This window comes from Mytilus galloprovincialis, chromosome 8 (genome assembly GCF_965363235.1).
Source record: "Mytilus galloprovincialis chromosome 8, xbMytGall1.hap1.1, whole genome shotgun sequence".
Classification (NCBI taxonomy): Eukaryota; Metazoa; Mollusca; class Bivalvia; order Mytilida; family Mytilidae; genus Mytilus; species Mytilus galloprovincialis.
In genome coordinates, this window is record NC_134845.1 from 56,686,128 (window position 1) to 56,707,156 (window position 21,029).

Consider the following 21,029-nt stretch of genomic DNA (forward strand, 5'->3'; position numbering starts at 1 on the left):
ACATTTGAAGGTTAAGTACTTAATATCACGGATTCCACTGTTCCCTTGCAGCTCTGGAGGGGTGCTATGAATAACGGAGGGATCTACATACATACATACATCATTTTAATATATAGCTGATGGCCACTTATTTTCTCTGATTAAATAAACACGAATCACTCCATTGTTTGATTTTTAAAATACTCGATGGACGAGTTGTTTAGTTCAAATATTTTATTAACAAAATTATATAATCAGGTTGAATTGGAATAATTTTTTTTGCTAGCCTTTATACTATAGATATGTGTATTTTGGTGGGAATCAATTTCATTGTATATTGACAAGATTGAATTTTTGAGGGAACTTCAAGCAGTTTCAGAGTTTTGGCAAGTTTTGCATCAATTAAAGGCTAAAAAATTTGTTAATTGACAGTGTTCATTAGGTTAACCAAATACCCTCTATCAATGAAGTTTAGTACCCCTTGAATGATAATGAATCCACAGTTGAAACCCACTCCCCTCTAAACAAGATATGAACTCAAACTGATGTAGGAATTTTTCCATATGGATTTTATTAACTCTCTATGGTCTGTAGGGGATCAGTAGTGCAAAGAATTTATTGCATGCAGGACTTTTTCTGCTGCATTTTGTAGAAATCATTATATAAAACAGAATTTCTTTAATAGATGACGTCACCTTCAACAATAGACATGACGTCAAGAACCCTTATGAAATTTACTACCCCACTACGGATCCATAGGGGGTCACCAAGTGACAGCATTAAACCAATCACAACTAGATAATTTACCTGTGGTGCGATAAAAATGGATATCATCTAACTTGATATATCAAGCATTAGTTGGTAATGATATAAAAAATTGACAGATAATTTAGATAATTTGCAATCAATTCTATCTTCATGTCCAATATATCATCATTAGCATGTACTGTTACAACTCTAGATTCTACTGCCAAGGAAAGCTAACACTAAGGCCACCAAAAGCTGAATTATTTAGATCAGTCTAGGTTAACCAGTGGTCTAGAGCGATGGACACTGTCCAGGCAGTGTTTTCTCTTGTCCTAAAAGTTTGTCACAGTTCAAGACTAGCTGATTTTAAAATGAGTTGAAAAGTTTAAACACCCTTTTGAAAATCTGCTTGCTTGCAACTTTCTGTCTCAACCTTAAACACATGAATCATGGATATTATTGAAATAAGTATTTGAATATTTAATAGAGACTGTTTTATTAAACTGTTACAAACTTTGTGCAATCATTGATGTCTAGCTGGTACACATACATAATGTATAGGATTGTCAACTCCATGTTCAGACGTGTTTAATAAATTCTCGTTTAAAGTCATTTACCGAATGACAAATTTACATTTTAGATCCACAAGTATTGATATTGTATAGGACCAATTTTAACTTAATTTTGTATTAATCTGCGTTGACCTGGAGTGGCTTAGGTTATCTGTACCTGTTTAAAACCCTCTGCAAATTTAATAAATGTCGTGTGAGTGTTTATGGTCCATTTATGATGTCTTTGGTGTATAACAGATCTTTGCTTATCTAAATTAGTTGTGAAGTTGTAAACGTGTTACGGAATTGTAGTTTTGTTGTAGTAGTTCCCAGAACATTGTTTTTATCTGAATATTTCCCAAAGAAGTGGAGCAGATATTTTTCACAGCATACATATTTACAATTAATTAAAACGCTCGTAGACCCATTGGTGGCCTTTGGCTGTTATCTGCTCTTTGGTCGAGGTTGTTTTCTATGTGACATATTCCCCACCTCCATTCTCAATTTTAAAGTCTTTGGGTATGAACAGATGAATAAAAGCAGGTGTTTAAGGCAAGCATTATTGAAAGACTTCAACCTCCACCCACCACCTAAATAATGGCATAATAGTGCAAAAGCTTTCTATGGATTCGGTATAGACACAAATATTAAGTACAAAACATAAGTTATAGAGTTTTCAACCAAATATGCAATTGATCTTTTGGATAGAAAAAAACAAATAAAAACCTACTGAATTAAGATTGATTGTAAGTTGCATAATGTCCAGTGGCATATATTTCATGCAGATTCAGATTGATATTGAATTAAGAACTATTTTTAGTCATTCAAAATATAAAGTCAATTGATAAAAAATAAATAGATGAAATGCAGGAACTCTTTAATGAAATATGTAGGGGGTGGGGTGAAAATAAGATGGTGGTGGTGGTGAGGGGGAGGGGGGGGATTATACAATATACAATACATTTTACCTGGTTAGCTACAGAAATAGTTCTTTAACTTGACAATCAATTAGTGTTCATAAGATGAGCTAAAAATTTGGTAAAAAAAATCTTAAAATTCACAGATATTATAGAATTTATTTTAATTAACGACAGATTTGTGTATGAATAATTAATTATTTGTAGGTATAACAATAGTCTTTTGTGTTGTTGAATTTCTACAGCAATCCAATATATGGCTTATATAAAATAAGGTATTGAATATTTTATGTTGTAAAATGACATTATATTATTTTTCGATCATATTCTTTGAAAGGTTATAAATTGGCATTGCTTCATTGTTAATTTCTTAAAACTTTATGATTAACTGAAAAGGGGTGGGCATGTAATATTTAAGAAAGCAATAAATGGTTTAATTGTTCAAACAATAAAAAATATATACATATTTGAAAATACAAAAATCATTTTATGGTGAGTGGTAAAAAACACAAATGGTCATGACATTTTTATATTGATCAATGTCCACCCATCATAAAGAATAAATGAAAAGTTTAGAATAAATATAATCCATGTTCCATTGATGTATTTACAACTAAGTGTACTTAAACCCAGGTGAAGAATTATGCTTGCTTGTGTATTTGTATTTTAAATTTTATGAGCATTATTTGTAGTTTAAAACTAACTGAAATTCAATCTGCAATTGTATATTAAAACAGAATTTGCTTATTGGTATAAAACAATTTCAAGATAACTTAGTCAGATAAAAATAATTTTCAATAGAAAACAATGTTACTTTAAACGACTTAATCCAATCAGTGGTTAGTTTCTAATTACTAGTTGTGAATTTCAATTGTTAATTAATGAAGTTGAACTATCAAAGCAGGGGTTAATGAGGTATGACTGATTTTGTTTTAAGTGGCCAAAACCTTAATTTGACATAATTAACTATACTTTTGCTCATTTGCATGTCTGAACAAAATTTGAAATGTTGATTTTAATTAGAGAAATGAAAATGAAATTAACATGACATCGTATATATTGGATAGATATTATAACGGGAGGGTAGTGTCACAAAAACCTCCCAGAATGCATAGGCATCAAAGTTTGAGGTCTGATTATAACAGACCCAGGGAATCATCTAGGGAGAGATTATTTCTAGAGTCTGGAGCTAGGCCTAGGGAATGTAAAGAAAGATTATTTCTAGAGACAGGAGTGAGTAAAAAATGTTGCAATGATAAAAACTTTTAAAGAAATATTTTGAAGAATAGATTTCAGATTTTATCACTAGCTAAATTAATATTTTAGTTTTGGTGTATATAAATTTTGAAGAAAAAATCAAATAATTTAAATTTGCACATGGAACAATTTTTTTTATAAGTTAACATTTAATATTCTAAGCAAGGATTTGTATAGTATATATTACTATAACAAATCCTTGTTCTAAGCAAAATCTTTTTATTACAAAGATGTTAAAGTAAAAGCTACAGACTCTGAGTATGTTGCTTTAATTTAATTAATACTATAGTTTTTGCCAGATATTTTTCATTTTTTATGAACATATAAATATGACAAAAGATAGTTTTTATTTCATATATATACATAATTAGCATTAAAAGGGTTTTAAAATTGAATTTATAACAGAAAATAGGTTTCTTTTGTATGATTTGACAAAAAGATGTTATCTCTAAGTTGAAAGGCTAGACCTTGAAAAGCATAAAAAATAGTCTATTGTTTCAGTTTGACAAAGACACTATTTAAATTTCACATGTTTGAAAGTTTTAAATGTGTATTAAAATTTTAAGGCAGGTGTAATATAATTGTGGTTTTAAACTTGGTACAAATTTACAAAAGTGACCAAAGAGTCCTTGTGTTTTTTTTTGGTTTTTTTTTTGCATGTTCTCAATTTATAAGATAAATATCATTAATAACAGAGCTCCCTTAGTGTTCTAGTTTGAATTGCTAGTCCTCATTTAGAAAGTACTTGGTTGAGCTTTCATGATTATGATGATGATGCACCAAAACTACACCCTGTATAAAGATATAATTTAAAGTTCATGCTGTTTTCCAACATATTTAGCATAGTGAAATAGGTCAAAATTTCATTTAATATGTCAGAATTCACACATAGATAAAAGTGTGAAAATTAGATATAAGATGATAAGGCATAGAAGAAAGTCTTGGAAATAATTAAAATTTACAGAACAAAAAAATAAATTTTCAATTTTGTTTCAGGTTGATAGAAGAGATGAAGAAATAGAAAGACTGAACAGAATGTTGGACGGAGGAAGACCTTCAGATGTCGTGGCCCTGGAGGCCCGGAACAGGGCTAATGAGAGGATGATCTCTCATCTTAATATACAGGTGAATAAATATTCAATACTTAGGATTCTACTTTTTTCTTGAGTTCTTATTGTGAATTCGAAGTAATTAATGGTTTACTGCAAATGAAGTGCAAACATTTTCCGTAAATTTGTATTGGGAAGTTTTTAAAACTACGAAATGAATGATCTACAAACATGACAAAAATGGCAATATTTTCCTTATCCACCAAAATTTGGAACTAAGAAAGTAATAGATTCCATAGTAATTTATACCATACCAGTAGCAGTGAAATATGCAATATGCCAAAATGATCACACATCAATTCAAGAATAGATGGGAAAACAAAACCTTGAATTTTGTTCACAGGATATAAAAAATGTCCCATTGGTAACAAATTTTACATCGTGCATGAGGTCATCTATAGCAAGCCATTGTTTCAAAAAGCTTGCTGACTATGATGAAAGCAAATTCACCTCTTCAGACTCATGTAATTGACCCATTTATTCATGTTTTAAAGGGGTCTTTGTGCACGTGGCAAAGTGTTGTAGGTAATTCATCTACCGGTACAAATGTACTCACTAGCCTGTCAGCACAGAGATTGAGAGTTCCAATCCTGCTTGTGGCTAGTTTGGACTCAGATCTTAATTAACTTGGATTGCAACTTTTCCTGCCCAATTTAAGTGGTTCTCTCCAGTTATTTGCTTCCTACACCAATGAAACTGCCCACCATGGTAAAGGGAAGAGTGTTTGAAGTGGCATTAAACACCAAATTAAGCATAGTGTAACTTGGTGGTTTGCTGGAAATAAAAACTGACAACATCACGTTTAGAAAAAAATTAATCTTAAATACCAATATATTTATCAGATTTTTGTCTAGTAAAAATCTCATTTTACTTGTCAGATAAGAATATTCTGGTATGAATTATCTTTTGTAAGTGAGGTCTACAAAAACTCTGGATATGTATCTTACTTTCCGATTATTTTCTTTACAGATTGACTTTTTACAACAAAAGAATAGAGAAATGGATCGAAAGATGAACGAAGCTTTGGCAACGAGAGATGAGTATGAAAGCATGTCATCCAAAATGAATTTAAAAACAAGACAATTAGAAGCCAAGAATAAAGAATTGGAATATGACCTCAATGATGTTGACCGCATGGCCAAGCGTCTGCAATGCGACAAAGAAATTGTTGTAAAAGAGGCAGACAGAGAAATGACAGAGGCGAAGGTAAATTGGTCTGAGTTATAGAACATAATGCATTCTGGGTCAAAAATTTAAAAGCATATACAATCACAGTGTTCTAGGATTCCCATTACCCGTTACCCGGGGTAAGTGGATTAGGACAACGGGTAAGTCATTTTTTAGCCTTTGTCACCCGGTGGTAAGTCAATTTTCAAGTTCGGGGAAGCCGAAAAACTCTTGAAATTTCCCGGTCCTCTTCAATTTTCCCATATCTGCTTTTTATTTTTATTAAATCACGAGAAAAAACTTTGATAAAGGATCGAAGATTTTGTCGATGTCTATCGGCGCTTTTATTCAAGCACTCGTTTACTAGGTGTAATCAAGCGCAAAAGAGACCACATTCTTCTATCATTCTAAAAGTCGGTCACGGTGTCGGTAAAATCGGAAAATCCGGATTGATAACTGGTGCTTAAATCGGGACATAAACGATTTTTTTTCTTGTCATCGGAGGAAAATAAACTTACAGTTGCATTTATTATAGCTCTTAATAAATGACATAGTAATAACTATAACATATTTGTCAAATTTAGTAAGAAATCGTTTTTTTTAAATTTTGTACAAAATTCAATCGTATCCGAATCCAGCTTTGTTCAGTAAATTACAATATTCAAAGTTATTATGGCGGAAAATTCAAACTGAATCTGTAGATCATGAGTTGGCATAAGTTTGGATTTACTTCAAAAAGGCTAAACGATATAAATCAAGCATCACCCCCACCAAAAAAGCCCAAACTTGACAAAAAGCAGAGAGACAAACTGTATGATGTTGAAAAGAGCTAAAGCTTGCCGCAGCGGACGGCGCTTTGCGCCGTCCGCATTGGTTGGCGGATTTAACTTTTAGATGTGGGTAAGTAATTTTTTTATTGATCTTACCCTTGGTAAGTCAAGGTGCCAAAAAAATCCTAGAACACTGCAATCATAACATTGTTGTGATAACAGTGTCTTACACAATGGAAATTTAACCAATGAAATGTTGTTATTATCATTTTGGCTACAAACAAGTAGTCTCATACATTCTGAAACTGAAAATTCCATTCATAAAAGATGGATTGAATCAAGATAAAAAAAAATCTGTCTCTTTTCAATAGAATTAACTCAAGAACTTTATAGCAACCCAGCAAAACTAATTAAATTGGTCTTTTTTTCAATAAAAATAAATGGGCAAGGTATTTATTTCATTTGCAACTTGTAAAAATTTCTGGGAACTACTTACCTTGAAATATATGTCATAGAACAAAAAGAATGTGTTGGCCTACTTATAGTTCATGTAGGTGATGTGGAAGAAATGTAGGATTTCAATATTCTAAATGTACAAAATTCAAGATTAATTATTTTAGATATGTTGTCATCTGGTAAGATTATTAGAAATATGTATAATATTACATGCATGCATGTAAAATGCAGGGTTTATGCATGTAATGTGCAAAGTTAATTTCAATGCTTTTTAAATCTCAATGATTAGACGCATGTTTTTTTATAGATAGTAAATAATAATCTAGTACTATTAAAATTTGATCGATGTTTTCAAAAAATATGATTAGTTGCAATTGGTATGTAGCAAAATATAACGTACACATCAAAAAATATATTTTAAGTTGTATACAAGATTTAAAGTTAAAACAAATGAGTATAAGTCTAGTTATCAAGGTTGCAGACTGGGAGTTTATATATTTAATATACATGCATGATGTTAATTAGTTGTGGTTAAAAGAAGAAATAACTGTCCATGCACAGCAGATATAATTTATGTGTGTGCTTAATTAGTGTTTTGATCACTGTAGTTTTTTAAAAATAAAAAAAAATATATTGAAATGTAAAGCATGATCTATTTAGCATCAGACACATTCTTCCATTTCATGCAGTTAAGATATTTAAGATATGCAGTAAAGAGATGTTAAGCTCTTCCTTGGGAGGGTTGGAATGGACTTGTTGGGTTGTGGGTCATTTATGAGATGTACAGAAGATTATAGAAATTAATACAATAAAATTATGTTTGTTGTTGGGACATACCAACCTTTTCTACATTCTCATATTTATTTTGATGGTATAGCCCTGAATGTGTATGTAATATTTGCTGCTGAACTTAATGGGTCCATCAGTCAACTGATTTATAAACCTTCAGTTTTTTTAGAAAAAGCCCTTTCAAAGACGCTTAATATTGATACATGTTGTTTTATGTTTTCAGGATGAATTGGAAAAATCTCGCCATGAGCTTGAAGATTTGGACCAAGTAGTGGCTGAATTGAAAGCTGTAAGTGGGATAGATGTAGATTAATATATATAATAATTGAGTTATCTGTTACTTGGCACAAAATTTACTTTTTACTGTAAACTGATTGCCTTTGTTTCATAATCAAAAAGGGGCCATGATGGCTAAGTCTAAGTAATCGAACAACTGTATCGTTAGCCAGTCAAGACTGAGCTTGTGAATTTGAATACTACACAGATTAGGTGCATTGGCGTCTATCTAAATTGACTTTGATTGTACAACAAATGGATGTTTTTAACGACCTTGACTGGCTATACATCCCTTGCACGGTCGGCTTTGATTGTCAGTTTCCCTACTGAAGGTCATGGTTCTATCTGGGCACTCTTGCTTTCTCCACCAATCAAAAACTGACCCCACCAAATACATGTAGCACAATTGGGTTGAAAGTGGTGTCAAATACCAATTAATAAATCAGTCAATCTACTTCTTTGCCATGTGTAAAATTCTAAAATTATTCAGGCTGCCTTATAAATATTTCAGTTCACTTCTAGCAGTGTCAGACTTTTATAATATATATATAAATGATTTTATGATTTTATAGGGTAACCAGTCCTTATCTAGACAGCAAGCTGAACTTGTTCAGGCTGCCTTATAAATATTTCAGTTCACTTCTAGCAGTGTCAGACTTTTATAATATATATATAAATGATTTTATGATTTTATAGGGTAACCAGTCCTTATCTAGACAGCAAGCTGAACTTGTTCATGCTCCCTTATAAATATTTCAGTTCACTTCTAGCAGTGTCAGACTTTTATAATATATATATAAATGATTTTATGATTTTATAGGGTAACCAGTCCTTATCTAGACAGCAAGCTGAACTTGTTCATGCTCCCTTATAAATATTTCAGTTCACTTCTAGCAGTGTCAAACTTTTATAATATATATATATATATAAATGATTTTATGATTTAATAGGGTAACCAGTCCTTATCTAGACAGCAAGCTGAACTTGTTCATGCTCCCTTATAAATATTTCAGTTCACTTCTAGCATTGTCAAACTTTTATAATATATATATAAATGATTTTATGATTTTATAGGGTAACCAGTCCTTATCTAGACAGCAAGCTGAACTTAAGCAGCAGTTATCTGTAAAGAATGGCGATCTGTTGCGTCTTGAAGAACTGTTAGACAGGGTCACTGAAGACAAGAAGAGGATCAGTCATAGAGTCAACAAACTTATGACTAATGGTAGGGAGTATTTTACGAACTTATTTGTCATGTTTGTAGAACTTTAGATTTACTATGGACTTACTTAAATTCAGAAATTATTGCAAAAATGTGACAGGGTTATAATCGCAATAATTCAAACTCACATTTATGAATTAAACAGTATTTTACTCAATAAAGCAATTAAAATTGCTTTTTAGTCTAAAATACCAAAATCGCAATAATAAATACATGCAATAATTTCTAAATTTAACAGTTTTCTTCGTGAATACAAATTTCATATTGTATGTTTATGTTTTTTTTATTTTATGGTTTTGCCTAAAACTTTATTTAAGTCTACAGAAAGTGTGTGCTTTGTTGAACATTAGAACTTGCAGTTAAACATTTCCCATGAAATCAATAAAAATTGGTATCCAATGAATAGTAATGAATCCATAGTAGTGGGAAATTAATTACTGTGGATTCATATTTTCGTGGGTTTCGTGGTTACAGGAAAACCAGCAAATTAAATGTTCAACGAATTACAAATATCTTATAGGCTTTGTATACAGAGATTGCTAAACAACGAAATCAAATATCCACGAATATGCAAGTTTTCCTCAATCAACGAAAATTGATATCCACGAAAATAAATGAATCCACAGTATATTTTGGAACAGAAAACCAGTACCCTATACATAAAAAAAAGACTATAGAGAATAAGCTTGACAATATAGAAATTTAAAAATAAAAAATCTAGCCGAAATAAATATACAAAACAACAGTGAAACCGCTTTGAATATAGCAACCATATAAACCCACACATAGAAGAGTGAAATTGAAAGGAACAAACAAGACTAAACAACAACAAAACAGCAGTGGGTTAACTTCTATTTTCTATTCATAAGAAAACATTAAAAATATCACATTCTTTGAAAGAATATGTTTTGATATACATCATAAGAATAAAGTTTATACAGATATACATCATATGAATAAGTTTATACAGATACACATCATAAGAATAAAGTTTATACAGATAGACATCATAAGAATAAAGTTTATACAGATATACATCATAAGAATAAAGTTTATACAGATACACATCATAAGAATAAAGTTTATACAGATAGACATCATAAGAATAAAGTTTATACAGATATACATCATATGAATAAGTTTATACAGATACACATAAGAATAAAGTTTATACAGATATACATCATAAGAATAAAGTTTATACAGATAGATATCATAAGAATAAAGTTTATACAGATAGACATCATATGAATAAAGTTTATACAGATATACATCATAAGAATAAAGTTTATACAGATATACATCATATGAATAAAGTTTATGCAGATAGACATTATATGAATAAAGTTTATACAGATATACATCATATGAATAAAGTTTATACAGATAGACATCATAAGAATAAAGTTTATACAGATATACGTCAGATAAATAAAGTTTATACAGATATACGTCATATGAATAAAGTTTATACAGATAGACATCATAAGAATAAAGTTTATACAGTCTACAGATATACAGATTCAGATTCAATATTTTATTATAGTCTCACCACATTCAAACATAAAATGAGATTCACATACATAGATTTAAAACATTAAAACATTTGCATTGCATGTACCAATCTTAAAAGATTTATGAGAGACCTTTAAGATATACATTGTACTATATACATATAAATATATTTTTACACATTTATAATTAAAATTCACAATATGCATTTTTACAAAATGATAGTAAAACATTTGTTTCATTAAGAACTAGTGAAATAAAATACTATTTCTTCTTAATAAAATATTGTTGCAGGTTTTGGCAACTATAGCAGCAACATTGCCATTACTAAATAAAAATATAAATTTTTCATTATCTGATAAAAGGTTAAAATGTTCATTAAAATGTACCGCCTCATGTATCATGATTTGTCTTAAATCCACATATAATGGGCATTTTAAAATGACATGTAGTTCATCTTCAACAATAGAGCTACAGCTAAAACATGTCCTCTTGTGGACTTCTTTCCTTTCATATCTTCCAGTTTCTATTTTTAGTGGAGCTACCCCACATCTAAATTTAGCATATGAACTTCTGTTTTTTAATGACATAATATTTTGCAAATAATTTTCAGTACAATAGTTATTTTTAAACAATTTGTAAGTCCTCAATTTACTTCCCTCTGCATATGCAGCAACTCTTGTACACCAATTTGATTTAAAATTATCAAATACATCTTCCTCAATTTGTTTAATACAATTTTTGTTCAATACATTTAATTCAAAATTACAATATTGCTCATAATTATAATGTTTTAACATTTCTATAACTCTCAAACTCCAGTTTTTAATTCTAGTATTACACTTTCGTATAGACCACTTAAAAATTTAAAAATTTATCCTGTGTGGGTCCATTATGGAACACCTAGCCCAATGTCTCAAGACACTTGACCATTGTTTAACGCATGGAGGTTTCCAGCCCATATCACCAGCTATGGCATCATTTGGAGTGTATTTGCCAACTCCCATGAAAAATCTCATGGCCCTGTTTTGGACTGCATTTATGCAGGAAAAGTCTCTGGTTCCCCAAATACCTGCACAATAACTAATAACTGACCATACCATTGTATCATACAGTTTTGAAAAAAAATTGTGCTGGAAACCACCATGCGTTTTACTCTTTACAATTAATAATCCTAATGCTCTACTGGCTGATTTCGCTACTGCCTTAGCCATTAACTGATAATCTAAACATTCAGTCAGTAATAAGCCTAAATATTGATAACTTTTTACACATTCTAAATCATTATCACCAATAGAAAAAATACATTTAGTTTGTAAAACAGCTGGATTTCTAAAATGCATGATCTTAGATTTATTTATATTAACTGTCAGCTCATTGTTGAGACATCATAAGAATAAAGATTACACAGATATACATCATAAGAATAAAGATTATACAGATATACATCATAAGAATAAAGTTTATACAGATATACATCATAAGAATAAAGATTATACAGATATACATCATAAGAATAAAGTTTATACAGATATAAATCATTTGAATAAAGTTGATACAGATATAAGTTTTTGTTATTTTTAATTCTATATTTTCTTTTGAAATCAGAAAAGGAACTTGTGTTAGAGATTGAAAGACTGAAGAAAAAGAACGGTCCAGCACTAACAAAAAAAGGCAAAACTTCTAGTAAACTTGATGCCTTCATACGCAGCATTGAAGAAGAGAGAAATTATTACAGAGATCAGGCAGATGCTCTCCAAAAAATGTTACGAGGAGAGATTCCAACCAGAAGTCGAAGTCCTGTAAGGTCAAGGTCATCTTCTAGAGCAGGAAGTCCGGTACGGGAGGCTGCAGGAACACCTACCTCAAAATCTGATAAAAAGGTTTGTATATGAGGATAAAATTGAGAAAGGAAATGCGGAATGTGTCAAAGCGACAACAGAGGAAGGTCACCAATGGGTCTTCATTGTAGCGAGAATTCCCGCACCCGTAGGTGTCCTTCAGCTGGCCCCTAAAAAATATGTATACTAGTACAGTGATAATGGACGTCATACTAAAATTATACACAAGAAACTAAAATTAAAAATCATACAAGACTAACAAAGGCCAGAGGCTCTTGACTTGGGACAGGCTCAAAATTGTGGCGGGGTTAAACATGTTTATGAGATCGCAACCCTCCCCCTGATGGCTTGAAAGTGGGGGGGGGGGGGGGGGGCATCAGGATGCACAAGTTGATTTTTTTGTCAATCACAATTCACAGAAAATAAATTTCCATGATCACGAATCAGGAAAATATAAAATTAAAAAAATCTGTACCAAAAACAGACCATGATAGCGAAAATGCGCCGATCACGAAGAACGAAAATAACCCATCAGGGCCCTCTACATTAGTGTCCTTTGGTCTCTGACACTCTGACATTGTTTTTATACCATGTCGACAGTTTGTGCTATCGTTATTGTAATCGTACATTCAACATCATAACACATTTCAATTGTATCTGAATACATAGCCCCTTTGGAATTCTGTGGGTTAAATTTATTTTATTTGGGTACCAACATTCGTTGAAATATGGAACAAAATTGTTATTTCACGGATATTTGATTTCCTGTTTTTTGCAATGTTTGTATACATAGCTATCAAAAGTGCATACTTTATTGACGTTTTGATTTGTTGTCACACTATTTGCATGAAATTAACAGACAATTGGTATACAATGATTGATAATGAATCCACATTTAATTGTTATTTGATGATTCATATGCAGGATCTATATATGTATATATTACTTCGAACAAAATAATTATTTTCTGAAATGTTTTCATTAACAGACTGTAGCCCAATATGAAACTGTGATACGGGTCCTGGAAGAAGAGAAAGAGTATTATAAGAAAGAATATGAAATTCTGAAAGCCACAAAGAAAACAATTTCATCTGCTAGAGCTACACCAACTAAGGTTTGTCTTTATAATCCTTACACAAAATAAAAAACGACATTTGTGGATTTTTTTTCTGGAGTTATTTCCCTTTGACCAGTTTATTGCAAAAAAAACCAACTCAAGGAAGGATTTAATCTTAATTAAATTATTATGATGACATATTTTCCACAGAATATTATTTTTTTATTGGGGAAAAAGAATTATTAAATCAGTGTGCAAAATTACACAAAAGGTAGAAATCTTGAGAACAATATTAAAATTGTATAATTTATACATCTTGGAGGTATTTTTAAAATGGGTGGTATGTAGAAAATTTGATTGTCTATTATACTAAACTTTACACATAATTTCAGGGACTTGATGATCCAGAAGTTTCTAAATTAATTAGAGAAAGAGATGAAATGAAAGCCTTACTAGATAAATTTGAAAGACATATGGCTGAGGTTAGTACAACATGTTGATCATGAAAAATAATAATAACTGTTAATTCAAAAATTATTGTGTTATTTTTATAAATACAAAGTATTTCAATAGAAAAAACAAGCATTCTGATATCTAATACATGAAAATGATGGAGTAGATAAACAAAAATATAGGCAAGAGAATAAGACGCAGATGACTTGTCCGTCAGATTTAAAGTCTTTAAACAAAAAATTATTTAAAAAAAAAACGAATGAAGGCATCAATATATATTAGAAAACAGTCTTGAATTTGCTGTAAACCGTTTTTAAATGCAAGTTCTACAGTTTCGAGAGAGAATCATTAAGTTTATTTATATATGACCTGTAATGACTTATCTGACCCAACTAGGAGGGGGGATAGGACCTTTATCGGGACTCCGGGATCGGGTGTTTTTAAGGTCGGGATTCCGGATTGACCCTTTCGGGATCCATGATTCCTTTTTTTCGGATTTCGGGACGTCGGGATTTACTTTATTTAAATTCGGGACCTCGGGAATTCGTTTTTTTAAGTCCGGGTGTTCGGGATCAGGACCCCTCCTATCCCCCCTCAACTAGGTTACAAAATGTTCAAATATTAGACATTTATCTCATTATCATCTGATCTTAATATAACCTTTTTAACTTTGTATTTCAGATTCAAGCTAATGTTAAAGTTTTGACAGCAGAGAGAGACAAACTAAGCACAATGTATGATGAGGTAAGACATTGCTTTTTAATAAAGAGTAGACCTAGGTATCATTAAGGATGAACTTAGGTGAAAGTAAGAAATCAAAAATATAGAATTGTTACTTTAAGTTGGAAGAGAATAAGCTAAAGTTATGATGCTTTTTTTAAGATATTTGATTTTTAAAAAGGCTGAGTCTGACTTTTACCTTATATTTTCATTGGAATTTTTTGCGTCTCAAATCGAAAGAAAATAAATTTTGAGTTTGCTTAAATTTTGGTGAAAAAAATATATAAGAGCTACATGTATTAAAGAAAAACGGGTGTTTTGGTGCAAAATATATGAACTCTCATTAAACTCTTGTATTAATGATAATCATAATTTTGTCTTGTTGTTTTTAGACCAAAGACGAACTTCAGAGGATAAGGAGAGAACTTGTTCGATCGCCCAAATCTCCCAAAACATCATTGGCAGCTCAGGCAATCTTAAGGCGAGTGGAGAATGAAAGAGATGACGGAATTTCAGACCTCAGGAGGATGACAACCGAGAGAGACAGTCTCAGAGAGAGGTTGAAGATTGCAACAGAATCTTCCCTGTCGGACAGAGCCAAGCTGGAACAGAAAATTGAGGACCTGGAAAATGCTCTACATAATGTAAGTCTTTAATATGTATAAACTTTCTTGGGCAAAAAATCAGAAACTGAAAAGGGGGTCTCATTGGGGGGTTCTGATCCCAGATCCCGCTTACTGTTTTGTCAGATTCCTGTATCCCGCTTACACTATATACGTAAGCAATTCAATCTGTAAATTTAATATGATACATTCCCAAAATTTTATTAGACACAAGTCATTGACTGCAAAGATTATTGATTTTCTGCAAAAAAAATGTGCGAGTGTGAAAATTTATTGCATATTTAAAAGTATATTTCATAAGTTTTAAAAAAATGATTTTGTATTTATCCAGCAGCTTGACAGTGATGAGTTGTAACATTTAATGATTAACAGATCAGTCAAGCATATACTTCCTGTTTTCAGTTTGCATTGTTTACAACTTCACATGTTTTGATTTTTTTTTAGTCTGAAACAGAGAAGAGTGAATATGTTGTCAGAGTAACAACTTTAAGAGAAGATGTTAGACATTATGAGGACCAAGTGAAAGACCAGGCCCTTCGTCTAGGCCATACTCAGGATGAGGCCTCTCAGCATAGGTCTACAGCTACACAAATGAAGTAAGAAATTTACAGGTCTAGAAAACAAAAATGTGGACAGGAATTTTCACACTCTAACCTTAGAATATGATCATGACTGGAGCTGCTGTGTTGACGTACAAATGCTTAGGCTACTTATATCTGTACCAATAACCAATGTTTTCCCTGCAGTTAGGAGTATTAGCAATGACTGGTCATTTCAGAAACCCAATAGTTACTGCAAGCTTATGAAGTAGAAAATTAAAAATACAGCTCAATGTTTCAGTTTACTGTGGACTTGTTGGAACCAATTTTCATGGATGTGGATATTTGATTTCTTAGATTTGTCAATGTCTATATATAACCCTATAGAAAATATAGATTGTGTAGTACATTTCAGTTTTCATGCCCCACCTACGATAGTAGAGGGGCATTATGTTTTCTGGTCTGTGCGTCTGTTCGTCCGTCCGTCTGTTCGTCCGTTCGTTCGTTCGTCCGTCTGTCCCGCTTCAGGTTAAAGTTTTTGGTCAAGGTAGTTTTTGATAAAGTTGAAGTCCAATCAACTTGAAACTTAGTATACATGTGCCCTATGATATGATCTTTCTAATTTAAATGCCAAATTAGAGTTTTGACCCCAATTTTACGGTTCACTGAACATAGAAAATGATAGTGCAAATTTCAGGTTAAAGTTTTTGGTCAAGGTAGTTTTTGATAAAGTAGAAGTCCAATCAACTTGAAACTTAGTATACATGTTCCCTTTGATAAGATCATTCTAATTTTAATGCCAAATTAGAGAATTTATTCCAATTTCACGGTCCACTAAACATAGAAAATGATAGTGCGAGTGGGGCATCCGTGTACTGTGGACACATTCTTGTTATTCCTATGTTATAATGAAATCTGCAACAATTAGTATCTAAAGATTGATAAATAATCCATAGTGGTAGCAGGATTCATATTTATATCTAATTAATATGTTCTCTACCTGATGACCTTGTAATATTTGACCTTGTATGAAAAACACCAATTCATCATTATCATTAATATCAACTCATAATTGATTAAAATTTTCACTTAATTCCATCTGAATATGCATTATGTATTTGCCACTGTACATATATGACTAAGCCCCAATCCTTTTTTTATGCCCCACCTACGATAGTAGAGGGGCATTATGTTTTCTGGTCTGTGCGTCCGTTCGTCCGTCCGTTCGTTCGTCCGTTCGTCCGTCTGTCCGTCTGTCCCGCTTCAGGTTAAAGTTTTTGGTCGAGGTAGTTTTTGATGAAGTTGAAGTCCAATCGACTTCAAACTTGGTACACATGTTCCCTATGATATGATCTTTCTAATTTTAATGCCAAATTAGAGTTTTGACCCCAATTTTACGGTTCACTGATAGAAAATGATAGTGCAAATTTCAGGTTAAAGTTTTTGGCTTCAGGTTAAAGTTTTTGGTCAAGGTAGTTTTTGATGAAGTTGAAGTCCAATCAACTTGAAACTTAGTATACATGTGCCCTATGATATGATCTTTCTAATTTAAATGCCAAATTAGAGTTTTGACCCCAATTTTACGGTTCACTGAACATAGAAAATGATAGTGCAAATTTCAGGTTAAAGTTTTTGGCTTCAGGTTAAAGTTTTTGGTCAAGGTAGTTTTTGATGAAGTTGAAGTCCAATCAACTTGAAACTTAGTATACATGTGCCCTATGATATGATCTTTCTAATTTAAATGCCAAATTAGAGTTTTGACCCCAATTTTACGGTTCACTGAACATAGAAAATGATAGTGCAAATTTCAGGTTAAAGTTTTTGGTCAAGGTAGTTTTTGATGAAGTTGAAGTCCAATCAACTTGAAACTTAGTATACATGTGCCCTATGATATGATCTTTCTAATTTAAATGCCAAATTAGAGTTTTGACCCCAATTTTACGGTTCACTGAACATAGAAAATGATAGTGCAAATTTCAGGTTAAAGTTTTTGGCTTCAGGTTAAAGTTTTTGGTCAAGGTAGTTTTTGATGAAGTTGAAGTCCAATCAACTTGAAACTTAGTATAAATGTGCCCTATGATATGATCTTTCTAATTTAAATGCCAAATTAGAGTTTTGACCCCAATTTTACGGTTCACTGAACATAGAAAATGATAGTGCAAATTTCAGGTTAAAGTTTTTGGTCAAGGTAGTTTTTGATGAAGTTGAAGTCCAATCAACTTGAAACTTAGTATACATGTGCCCTATGATATGATCTTTCTAATTTAAATGCCAAATTAGAGTTTTGACCCCAATTTTACGGTTCACTGAACATAGAAAATGATAGTGCAAATTTCAGGTTAAAGTTTTTGGCTTCAGGTTAAAGTTTTTGGTCAAGGTAGTTTTTGATGAAGTTGAAGTCCAATCAACTTGAAACTTAGTATACATGTGCCCTATGATATGATCTTTCTAATTTAAATGCCAAATTAGAGTTTTGACCCCAATTTTACGGTTCACTGAACATAGAAAATGATAGTGCAAATTTCAGGTTAAAGTTTTTGGTCAAGGTAGTTTTTGATAAAGTAGAAGTCCAATCAACTTGAAACTTAGTATACATGTTCCCTTTGATAAGATCATTCTAATTTTAATGCCAAATTAGAGAATTTATTCCAATTTCACAGTCCTTTAAACATAGAAAATGATAGTGTGAGTGGGGCATCCGTGTACTGTGGACACATTCTTGTTTAAGTTTATATATATTCATCAATGTACTGGTAAAAAAATATAAGTGGAAAAATGTACTAGTTTTTAAAAAACTCGATAAATTTGATAATAATTTATATAACTAAATATTTCTTTCTGCTTTTAGAATGCTTGCTGAAGAGACAGAGAAATCGTTAGAAGATGCACAAAAACGTCTCGGAAGAAGAGAACATACTGTTCAAACACAAGAAGAAAAGATCTTGCAATTAGAAGACAGGATCGCTGAAATGAATAGAGCTCTTCTGAATACCAAAGATGAGGCTGGTCAGCAAAGACTTACTATCAGTTCTCTAGATAGAGAGAAGGATGGTCTGCAACTGGCCATTGATGAAAAGACAGAAAAAATTGCTAGATTGAATGAGGATATATTAGTAAAGGTCAGTGAAAAAATATAATCCTGAGTACAATATAAAAAAGAAGATTTGATATGATTGCCAATGAGACAACTCTTCACAAGTTAAGAGACCGAATGACACAGAAATTAACAACTATGGGTCACTGTACTGCCTTCAACAATGAGCACAGCCCATACCAAATAGTCAGCTCCAAAAGACCCCAAATGACAAATGTAAAACAATTCTACGAGATAACTAACAGCCTAATCAATGCACAAAAAATGAATGAAAAACTAATCTGGACCACAGCAACAAACGATTTACTGAATTTCGGGCTTCCGACTTTCTTACCAGTCTTTGCTTTTAGGCTTAATGATGTGTTCAAAACAACTTTTGCTTTGCTTCAGCTGTTGTCCATAATAATGCAATTTTGTTATCATGCACAATACTGTACAAATATTTAATAACTTAATTTGTCATTTCAGGAAAAACTTATGAGTGATTTGAAGATCCGAGTTAATGAACTGGAAGCTCAGCTAGAGTAAGTGAAACTTGTTAAGAAATTAAACCTGCTATTGAATTCAAAAATAAGTCAAATGAAGAGTGCAATAAAAATCATATTTTCTTTACTTTGAAGAACTCAGGCAAGCCACAAATAAGTCAAATCCTTCCAATTGTAAGTTTGAACTACTTCATTGGTCTCAGAGCAGCATATTTGTCTCAAAGTACGGGTGATTGTGCGTTTCGAATCCTTGCTGTATCAAAAAAACACTTGTAAATTGGTATTTACTGCTTTTCCCCTATGTATGCAGCATTAAGGTGTGAGACAAAGACTGGTTAGCTTAGAGTCAAAACAATATGTCTGGGTAAGGTGACATGTCTTCCTGCAGATTGTAACCTTTTTAACTAGTACATTAAAAATCTGGCACAGAATATAGCTTGCATGTACACTTTTAAATTGGGGGAATTTATTTTTAACAATTTTTTTCTATCCTCGAAAATAAGTGAAAATTTACAAGTTTGCAAAATAACCCGCTTTATGGTATGTTGTTTGAAATGTCTGTCTTGGCAGCAACACACATATTTTAATGTAAATTTCATATCAGTCTCCAACGATAGCTCTCAGTAAGTAAATTTATTTCTTATACACTTTGCTTTGTTATTTTTCTAGGCATGCCGGTGATAACTTAGGTCTGAAGGATAGAGAGATTAAGAGTTTACACAGACAGTTTGATAGCACTACTGAAGATCTGAGTGAGACGAGTCGTAGTAAAGACATTGCTCTCAGAGAGAATAGACGGCTTCAAGATGACTTGGCTGTAATGACAAGAGAAAATCAGGTATTGAGATTTTTATGCCCCATTTATGGGCATTATGTTTTCTGGTCTGTGCGTCCGTTCGTTCGTTCGTCCGTCTGTCACGCTTCAGGTTAAAGTTTTTGGTCGAGGTAGTTTTTGATGAAGTTGAAGTCTAATCAACTTGAAACTTAGTACATATGTTCTGTATGATATGATCTTTCTAATTTTAATTTCAAATTAGAGATTTAACCCCATTTTCACGGTCCACTGAACATAGAAAATGATAGTGCGGATGGGGCATCCGTGTACTGGGGACACATTCTTGTTCCAAAATGATTTACTGTTAATTCAATTATTTTATTCAGATATTGGTATTTTTCATTAATGTTTAATAGTTTTTCACAATATTTAAAGTTAAAAAACAACGTTTTGATTGGGCAATGCTGAAATGTCTTTCAGCTTATTTGAGTATAAAGCATTGGTTTTTTTAAAAATAATTTTAAAGAAATCAATGAAACAAAAACTAAAGTTCCAACTTTTTATCAGACTCTTGCTATCAACTCAGCAGAAATATCATTTCTTAATTTGTATTATTATTTTGGAGAAGATGGCACAGTAGAAAAAAATATTAAGACAATAATGTTTTTCTAATAATCATAAAGGAAAAAA

The 21,029-nt window shown here is 31.7% G+C and overlaps 1 protein-coding gene across 4 annotated transcripts in view; it reads left to right on the forward strand.

Moving 5' to 3' along the window:
* Positions 1–21,029, forward strand: part of LOC143042254 (centrosomal protein of 135 kDa-like) — a 50,499-nt gene that overhangs the window by 19,127 nt on the left and 10,343 nt on the right. For 3 of the 4 annotated variants that reach the window (XM_076214514.1, XM_076214515.1, XM_076214518.1), the window contains 13 exons: positions 4,448–4,576; positions 5,530–5,766; positions 7,966–8,031; positions 9,093–9,243; positions 12,361–12,635; positions 13,582–13,707; positions 14,043–14,132; positions 14,785–14,847; positions 15,216–15,467; positions 15,891–16,042; positions 18,834–19,104; positions 19,548–19,603; positions 20,234–20,402. In XM_076214514.1, the coding sequence (XP_076070629.1) occupies positions 4,448–4,576; positions 5,530–5,766; positions 7,966–8,031; positions 9,093–9,243; positions 12,361–12,635; positions 13,582–13,707; positions 14,043–14,132; positions 14,785–14,847; positions 15,216–15,467; positions 15,891–16,042; positions 18,834–19,104; positions 19,548–19,603; positions 20,234–20,402 (2,037 nt within the window). Of the gene's footprint in view, positions 1–3,283; positions 3,428–4,447; positions 4,577–5,529; positions 5,767–7,965; positions 8,032–9,092; positions 9,244–12,360; positions 12,636–13,581; positions 13,708–14,042; positions 14,133–14,784; positions 14,848–15,215; positions 15,468–15,890; positions 16,043–18,833; positions 19,105–19,547; positions 19,604–20,233; positions 20,403–21,029 lie in introns of those variants that run through there. The other variant, XM_076214516.1, reaches the window with a different exon arrangement.